Source organism: Trifolium pratense, linkage group LG3, assembly GCF_020283565.1.
Source record: "Trifolium pratense cultivar HEN17-A07 linkage group LG3, ARS_RC_1.1, whole genome shotgun sequence".
In the NCBI taxonomy this organism is placed as follows: Eukaryota; Viridiplantae; Streptophyta; class Magnoliopsida; order Fabales; family Fabaceae; genus Trifolium; species Trifolium pratense.
Genome location: NC_060061.1, coordinates 42,781,932 through 42,791,337, shown reverse-complemented (window position 1 = coordinate 42,791,337; position 9,406 = coordinate 42,781,932). Strand labels below are relative to the sequence as shown.

Genomic DNA, 9,406 nt, shown 5'->3' with positions numbered 1-9,406 from the left:
TAAAATTCCAAAAAAACTCATTAATTTCAACAATAGAATTTGCAAGATCAGATGCTAAACTTTACACTGCTACAATGAACAATGAATGTGGCTGTTTTGCTTTCTTTCACACGACAAAAATTTTCAACTATAATTATATCTCATAATCCTAAGTAAATTCAATGTTAAAGCATCCCCAAAATCAGATGATAGGAACATAAGCAAAGTGAATGAAAAGAAAAAACTTAGAATTGAGTAAAACACTTTTAAATAGCTGGATTTAAGTGCTCAGCGCAATGGTTATCAATCAGATCAAGATTCAAATTGTGAATCAGAAGATTTTTTTTTCAGAAACATGAATTGAATCTTATCATCAATAGTAAGAAAATATGGCAATAAAAATGTGATTTTTAAGTAAAAAAACAAGTGAGACAACACAATGATAAGCAGATATATCATATATGGACATCAAATTAATTCAAGATTCAAATCATATATCATATACGGCAAAAAGTAAAAAAAGAAATCATATATCAAATTAATTCAAGATTCAAATCGAAATAAAATTGTTCATCTAAACCCTAAAAATCAAAATCAGAAAATAGCAAGAAAAAAAAAAGAATGGATAGAAAAGATTTACCTGTTATCAAGTTTATCCTTTGGCATGATGAAAAAATCGAGAACGAGTTACGGAGCGAGTGGAGTGAGCGAGTTACACGAACGTGTTGCGTCATGTTGCGTTATGATGAATGACGGAGAAGGAAAGAGTGTCGCAAAGAGAAAACAAATTGGGTAGAATGAATCGATTATGAAATTGAATTCAGAGTTAGTGATAATGAAAGATTGCAGTAACGATAGTGATAACAAAGAACACTAATCAAGAAACTATCTCTGAATTTAGAGTTAAAAAGGAATGTTGTGTTTCAATGGAGTGTGAGAGAGATAGAAAGAGAGAATTTGGGGATTGAGAGATTTTGAGTTTGGAGAATGATTTATGAATTATGAGTTTGTGATTTCAACCTTGAATAATTAAGATTTCAAATCAAAAAGTACCGTTTTGTCAAAAAAAAAAATATCAAAATTTCGTTTTTTTTTTCGTCTGCGTTATAGAATTTTGATATATTTTTCTAAATATGGAAAATTGATTTAGAAAAAAAAAAATTAATTTTTTAAAAGTTAAATGCACGTATTATTTCTACTTTTACTTTCTTTTTTTTGAAGAAGCCAAAATGATATATATTAACACTAACAGCCTCCCCAGCACAAGGCGTACCAAGGTAGACTAAAAATACAAGAATACAAGAGAGTCAGAGAGATACAATCAAAGTAAAATCATACAAGGCTCAAACACAACAATGGACTAGACCACCAGCTATGGTAGTTTAAAGCTAACGTGATGTTCGTCGTCTTTAACCACCTGAAAGAGAAAAGCTTGATCTTATCCAATAAAATATGAGGTGTGCCTATTGAGCCTTTGAACAACCGATGATTTCTCTCTGTCCAGATCACTCAAACACAAGCGAGCCACACAAGCTGCAAAAAGGACCGTCTCGCACGAGATCCACCTGATGTCATTGGTGCACATGTTAACATTTTTCTTTTTGTAATTAAAAAAACAAAATTAAAATAATAAAAGAAAGGGACGAAAAAAACCAAAAACTTAATTCAATAAATTTATGGTCCATTTGACCTAACTTTTTTTAGGTGTAGAAGCTTTTTTAATCATAAAGCTAGAAATAATAGTTTTTTAACTAAAGTTAAAATTATTTGGTAAATCTTAAATTTTTTATAAAAAAAAGTTAAAAGTTGTTGTTTTTTATTATAATAGGGTTAAAATATATTTGATAATATATTATTATTTTTTCTAAAATATAGAATTTTTTTTTTTACTCTAGTTTTTAGAAATTGTTGTTTGACCTAACTTCTTACTTTTAAGTAAAAAGAAGAGGAAAAAAAGTTAGGTCAAACGGACCCTTAATACCCGAAGAACTTAGAGAACTAAATTATATTTTTCATTATGAATTTCAAAAGAATTCAATAATTTAGTTTCTGGAGAACTTGAAAAAATCTTAGTTTTGATTATGAGGGACTTTTTGGAGCCGAAACACCATCATCACTTAAATCTTATTTAAAAGTCTAAATTGCGATCTTGCCGGCGACATATCGGTTTTTTGGGTAGATGAAACCTCAATGTAACTGCGATTAGGCTACATCGGTTGCATTTGATCGCAAATCTATGTAATTCTATGTAATATCAGATATCGCATTCGGTCATAATTTTCTACAATATCAAAGACCGATATGCACCTTCGTCTCTTAAAACCCTATTTAAAACATACTTAATTGCAATTATAATCGCAATTGCTATTTAAAACTTACATAACAACCGTATCACTTTACTAATCAAAGAAAAGCCAAACCTTTAGACAAAAAATGGCACGCTCTAGCAACAAGAATGAGTTCATAAAGACAACCTAATCATAAGGAAACTACTAGCACATTGAAAATGACATGTACACATAACAAACACCGAAAGGTTTTAGCACAAAAAAAAAAGAAACACAACTCAAAATTAAAGAGGGTGGTTTGTTTAAGAGTAAAACGAGAAGTAATAGTAATTCGATGAACAAAAAGAAAACCCTGTAACTGTGGAAATGAGTGGAAATGAGAGGGTAAAAGCGGTATCTTTATGGAGTAGAAAAAAAAAGTAATGAGAAGGTGGGTATGGAAAATGCTCTCCACCAAGGTAGTGGATTTTTTTTTGTCAAGTAGCCTAGTGGCTAGAAAATCTACTTTAAATGTGAATAAGTGAAGTGTCTTGGGTTCGAAACCGGACTCTGCACATGTAGTGCGATTTTCCTACCAATTGAGTTAAGCTCACGGGAACATGTAGTAGATTGTTTTATTCCTTTTTAAGTGTTATTTTAGCATAAAGTTCTTCCATCGAAGTAGTGAATTGTATTATTCTTTTTTAAATTCCAACCTCATTTAGCACATACATTCTTCAACTTTCCATTAAAATTTTATGGAAAATGTGAAATAGAGTTATTTGACAAAATAAATATAAAATTCAGTAATATATATATATATATATATATATATATATATATATATATATATATATATATATATATATATATATATATATATAAGATTTTTTTTAGCAATAATCATTTTATAGTCATCTTATTTTTATTTTTATTGACAATATAGTCATCTTATTTTATTATCCCAAAAATCTTACATCCATCGAATGAGATAGCTACTCATTAGTCATTACAAATGAGTTAATTAGTTTATTCAAGAGTAAAAATATCTTAACAATCTGTACCAAAAAAATCTTAACAATTTTAACCTTTATCCATATTTATATTTCTAAATTTCCAATAATTCTGAAATTTGAAAATTTCCTTCCGTAATATTTTCACAAAGTTTGACTCTATATAATTCATATAATAATTATTTTAGTAATCCTCAACCTTTAATTAATTTTAAATTGACCAATTTTAATTTCAATTTGATTCTCACTTTCACGCAATAAAACAATCTCAACAATTTATTTTAATCAGTATTGCAGAAGCCGAAGCCATGGGTCTGCTAGAAGTATTATGTTGGTTGAATAGTACAAATAGAACAAGTACACCAATTGTCATTGAAACAAATTGTATGCAAGTAGCAAAAGCCATTCTAGCAAAACCAGTAAACAAGACTGAATTTGGTAGCATAATTGAGTTGTGTCTTAGAATATTAGCTGAGTTTGATAACTGTAAGGTCAGTTTCGTTAGGCGACAAGCCAATCGAGTAGCTCATGAATTAGCTCAGCCGACTCGTATTTTAGCTAGTCCACAAGTTTATAATTTTTGTCCACCTTGTATTGAACTTATCATTAGCTCAGCCATCTGTTTTAAAACGCGGACTTTTACCCCTCTGTTTTATAATTTTTTGGATTTTGCCCCCCCTAAAATTCTGCTTTTGAGTCACAACTTCAAAGCGTCGTACACAACAAAATTTGGATCAATAATTCACCAAACGTATACCGAAATGACCGTAATCAAGTTATCTTTCCACAGAATCAAACCTCACTAAATTTGGAGTTACAAAGAGAGATTAATTACCGTTTTAGTTAAGGTATGTCCCCCAAAATTCTGCATAAAATCTGCTTTCGAGTCACAACTTCAAAACTTCACGCAGAATTCGATTTGGATCCATAATTCACCATACAGGTACCGAAATGACCGCAATCGAGTTAGTTTACCACAAAATCAAACTCCACTAAATTTAGAGTTACGGAGAGAGATTAATTATCATTTTAGTGAAGATCTGTACAAATCAATTATTGTATGGAACTACTACTGGTATTTTTGTCATGTCTCTCACCCTGTAGCTCATTTTTCAATAGTATTTACATGTCCGGAAAGCTAACGAAATAGTATCTTTAAAGCTAACGAAATTATTAATCCAAATTGAGTTGTGTGCGAAGCTTTGAAGTTGTGACTCGAAAGCAGATTTTGTGCAGAATTTTGGGGACATACCTTCACTAAAACGTTAATTAATCTCTCTTTGTAACTCCAAATTTAGTGAGGTTTGATTATGTGGAAAGATAACTCGATTACGGTCATTTCGATATCCGTTTGGTGAATTATTGATCCAAATTGAGCTGTGTACGAAGCTTTGAAGTTGTGACTCGAAAGCAGAATTTTAGGGGGAGGGGGCAAAATCCAAAAAATTATAAAACAGGGGGTAAAAGTCCGTGTTTTAAAACAAGGGGGTAAAATTCCGATTTAATCAAAACAGATGAGGCAAAACTGCATTTAAGCCAAAATAATAAAAGCATATGTAACAGAAGTTTTATGATGTGTTTCCTAAAGAAAGGAAAGGAGGAGAGCAGTTTTTTGTTGGCGTTAGCCCTTTGATTTTCAAGGGAAGGAGCCCAGACCTAATTTAGAGTTCGGCCGCGAGGTTAAGAAAGTCTAGCCAAATATTTCCACAAAAAATTGAATTCGGGTTCTCCCAACGATCCCTCTAAAAAGAACTCATTAAACATTTGAGTTCAATATTTTTCAATGTTTTAAAAACCGGACCGGAGGTCGAACCGGTGTGACCTCCGATTCACGGTTCAATTGGTCGGATCGGTTGGACCGCTATTAAATCGATCGAACCGGAATAATAAATAAATATAATATTAAACTTCATAAATAATAATTTTTATAAATAAAATTCATCATAGTAGTAGTTTTTTAAAAACAGAATTGGATAGTATGGCCCAATATATTTATTGCCTCAAAGAAAGAAAAGCCCAATACATTTGTTCAACAAAACACAAGGCAAATTAGGCAATATATATAGGAGTACTTTTAACTAAACCTAATTAGCCAAAGACAGTTCACAGCCGCAACATCACTTTCCTCTCCCTATTTTTACTCTATGTTTTTCTACTTTCTGCATCTCAAATTCTATACCTACCTTTTCTTCTTCTTCTTCTTCTCAAACTCTTTTTTTTTTTTGCCTTAAAGGTTGATACTTAAATTAATAATTGTTGTTTCAGCAACAATGTTACACAGAAATAGAAACAAGAAACAATTGCAAAGAGATTATGCAGAACCATATGTATTATCCAACCCGAAAAACTTCTCAAACTCTACCTCTTCTTAAATGGTGTAAAGATAAAGAATTGTGCTGGTCTTAAACTGATGGATCTATATCATCATGATAGAGAAGGAGGATTTGGGGATTAAAAGTGCAAGCTTTTTTAAAAAAAAAAAAAAAAAATCGCAATTTTTTAACTATTGTCTGTACTGGAAATCGAAAAAAAAAAATTTCTGTTTTTTTATTAAATAAATTGGACCGGCCGGTTAGACAAAACCGGAACCGGTTCACTGGTTCATCCGGTTTTTACCGGTTCGCACCGGTTTTTACGGTTTTTTGAGCGGTTTTGTAGACTGCCGGTTCTGGAAGGCTAGCCGGACCGGTGCTAGGTCCGGTTCTCGGTCGAACCGGTTGGACCGGCCGGTCCGGTCCGGTTTTATAAACATTGATATTTTTATTTGAGGAGAGTACATATTTTAATATAAGAGGTGAGAATAGTATAATTTAAATATTTCTCGCATAGAGTGTAATTTATTTATTCTAAAAATAAATGAATTTAATAATTTAAAATCAAGTAATGATAATTGATAATACTAAAAAAAAGTACAATGACACACGCTTGATATATAATGATGCAGTAGCAGCAATGTGAAAAGACATTTGGAGTGTTGCATTTCAAGATGAAAAGACCACTTAAATCAAAGAAAAGAAACTTGTCAAAAAAAATCAAAGAAAAGAAAGAGAAAAAAATGTGTACTGTAGGAGAAAGAGGAACTGAGGGTTCAAAATGGTTGAAACATTATTGTAGCTAGTGATCATCAAATACTGTTAGTGGGTGAGGGTGATTTCTCATTCTCCCTTTCCCTAGCCAAAGCTTTTGCTTCTGCTTCCAATATTGTGGCTTCTTCTCTTGACACTCATGGTCTCTTTCTATCTCTTCTCTTTTTTTATATTTTTTTTTGTATAATAAGTTGCAAAGATTCCATTTTGACATTTTTTTTGTTGCTAACTTGTAAGTAGCACACTAGTGAGTAGTGACAAGGTTAGTAACGCTTGAATAAAAGAAGAGATTTACCTTTGCCATTTTTCTGGTTTCTCGCGAGTTTTCAGTTTTACTCTTCCGCTGCTTAAGTAGTGGACATTATAAAAAAGAGAAATTTTGAGGAAAAATTTAAGATTTTAACATGTCATCTACTTAACTAGCGGATTCGTCAACTACTTAAATAGCGGACATTATAAAAATGAGAAATTTGAGGAAAAAAACACTCCTCTAATATGAAAATTTCTCATTTTATAACTAGCGTACGTTATAAAAATGAGATTTTTGAGAAAATACACCCTTCTATTATGAAATTTTCAAGATTTTAAACCTAGAATTCATTACTTAAGTAGTGGAAGGGTATTTTGGTAATTTTGTAAGGCACGAAGTATTTTGATAATTTTGTAAGGGGCAAGAAATGGAATAAAGTGACAAAAATAAATCTCAGGTCGTATTTTTTCACATGGGCTTGTTTCGTTTCATTTCATTTATGTAACTTTTTGTAAGGGTCATTTATGTAACCATTTGTTTAATAGTCAATGTGTTTTTCCTTGGTATTTTATATATTTAATTTTTGGTTCACTTAGATTAGATGGTTTTATCGATAATGAATTGGTTCATGTCGTAAGAATTTTGACCCCTTAAGCAGTCGGTTAGATGTTCGATTTCTGGTCCGTGCATACCGAAATAAGTTTGTTGGGAAGGAAGAATTCACCTTGTGTTATTTTTTTCTTTTTTCATCAATAAATTTTATTTTTGTTGCTTAAAAAACCCAATTGCTTTATCAGTTGTTGATCCATAGAATTCTGCAACATTTTACTACAAATTGCTTTGATCCACCTTTTGTGATTAATGCTCTTCTGTTCATGTAGATGATGTTATCAAGAAGTACAAGCTTGCAAAGTCAAATTTAGATGAATTGAAGAAGCTAGGAGCATGCATTTTACATGGAGTTGATGCAACCAAGCTGAAATTTGATTCACATTTAAAAATGAGAAGGTTTGATCGAATTATATTCAACTTTCCTCATGCAGGCTTTGTTAAGAAGGAAGATAACTGGTTGATGATCAAGTGAGTTCTCTACTAGACTCAGTTTAATGACTACTTAATGTCTTGAGTATGTAATTTTAACCTTGCTATTCTGCCTTTTTTAATTCGGTAAACTAATGTATTTTATCAGCGTAACTGTGGAGTCTAATCATTTATTTAAAATATTGATTTATTAACCAAATGTTTTTCAATATGCATTGGTCAGAGAAATCAAACTCTGAACCAAATGATTAAGGAATCCAAATATCTACCACTTGTGTCACACTATATTGATTTCTTAACCAATGTTTTTCCATATACACTGGTCAGAAAGATCAAACTTTGAACCAAATAATTAAGGGGTCCAAATATTTACCATTTGTGTTACACTATATTGATTGTCATTCTACCTTTAGGCCAATAGTAATAGCACTTAAAAATGTAACTCCAGATTGGATAGAATAGTGAGAATAAAAAAGTTTATAAGTGGAGTAAGAAAATTCAAAAGGTTTGACATTTTAGAACTATGAACCCCCAAACTTGTACAACTAAAATTCAATATGCAAAACACTTCTCCAATTGAACATGTGTTAAAAGTCCTACATTGCGTATCGGAACCCATATGGCCTAGCTAACAAGATTTACCTATCAATAAAAAATAGTTTAAATTACATTTTTCTCTCTAACTTTCACAAATCTGCGATTTTGACCTTTAACTTTCAATAATGGCACTTTTGGCCTTCTAACTTTCGCAAACTTGCGATTTTGACCACTGACCAAGTCAACGCACATGTGACAAATGACTCACATGTCACGTCAACATGTCTTGGTACGTAGTCCTGTTAAGGTGCAGTTTTTCTCAATTCTAGAGTGTGACCCATGTTTCATTTTTTGTTATCAAATATCATAAATAATGTTTATAGAATGAAAGTATTATCAAAGATACATATAATTTGTAGTGATTTGTGCTGTGTTTTGTTTTTTCTGAATTAAAAGGATGCATAAAGACCTTGTGTATGGTTTCTTCAAGAATGCAAGGCACATGCTTGTGGCCAATGGTGAAATTCATGTCAATCACAAAATGAAACCGCCCTACACTAACTGGAACTTAGAGAAGCTTGCTGAGAAAAGCTTTCTAATCTTGATTGAGTGTGCTAAATTCGAGAAAAAAGATTATCCAGGTTATAACAACAAGCGAGGAGATGGAAATCGATGTGATAAACCCTTTTATCTTGGTGAATGCAGCACCTTCAAATTTACATCACTTGATGCTAAATGATTAAGGCTACAAATGCCGATAAGTGATTTTTTGCAGACTTGCAGTTCAAGATATTTGGAAACAGAACTTTGTAGAAATAGGCTAAGTTATTCTTTTGATAGGACAAGGCTTAATTATTTTGAGAGGTGCAATGCCTTGGAGAAGTTTGAATAGTGAAATCTGATTTTGTAATCGATATCTAGCATATATATGTTAATATTTTGTAATTATTTATCTCATCGAATTCACCAGACTCGATTTCGATTAATTGAGGTTTAATGTCACTATTGGATACATTGTAACTGTGAAATATTGGAGAAAAAAAAAATACCTAAGCCATTTTGATTAAATTGAAGGGGCTAGGCGAATGCAAGCTCTGATCGACTACCACAAATTATAACACCCCCCTCGAAAGTGCAATGAAGGTCACCAATCTAGCTATCTTTCTTCATGTTCTTGATCAACCAGTCTTATTACTTCTCAACTTTCATTAACATTTTCAGTTTCTAAAGAAA

The 9,406-nt window shown here is 31.6% G+C and overlaps 1 protein-coding gene across 1 annotated transcript; it reads left to right on the top strand.

Annotated features, from left to right (window-relative positions):
• Positions 1-3,567: 3,567 nt before the first annotated feature.
• LOC123915154 (heavy metal-associated isoprenylated plant protein 41-like) lies at positions 3,568-8,912 on the top strand. Its single transcript, XM_045966301.1, has 3 exons — positions 3,568-3,808; positions 7,477-7,675; positions 8,630-8,912. Exons 1-3 carry the CDS (start codon positions 3,568-3,570, stop codon positions 8,910-8,912), a joined length of 723 nt encoding a protein of 240 aa, XP_045822257.1.
• The last annotated feature ends 494 nt before the right edge of the window (positions 8,913-9,406 follow it).

Coding starts and splice junctions, on each gene's coding strand:
- LOC123915154 (XM_045966301.1), top strand. CDS start 3,568: ATGGGTCTGCTAGAAGTATTATGTTGGTTGAATAGTACAAATAGAACA. Junction 3,809..7,476: donor TGAATTAGCTCAGCCGACTC/GTATTTTAGCTA, acceptor CTGTTCATGTAG/ATGATGTTATCAAGAAGTAC. Junction 7,676..8,629: donor GATAACTGGTTGATGATCAA/GTGAGTTCTCTA, acceptor CTGAATTAAAAG/GATGCATAAAGACCTTGTGT.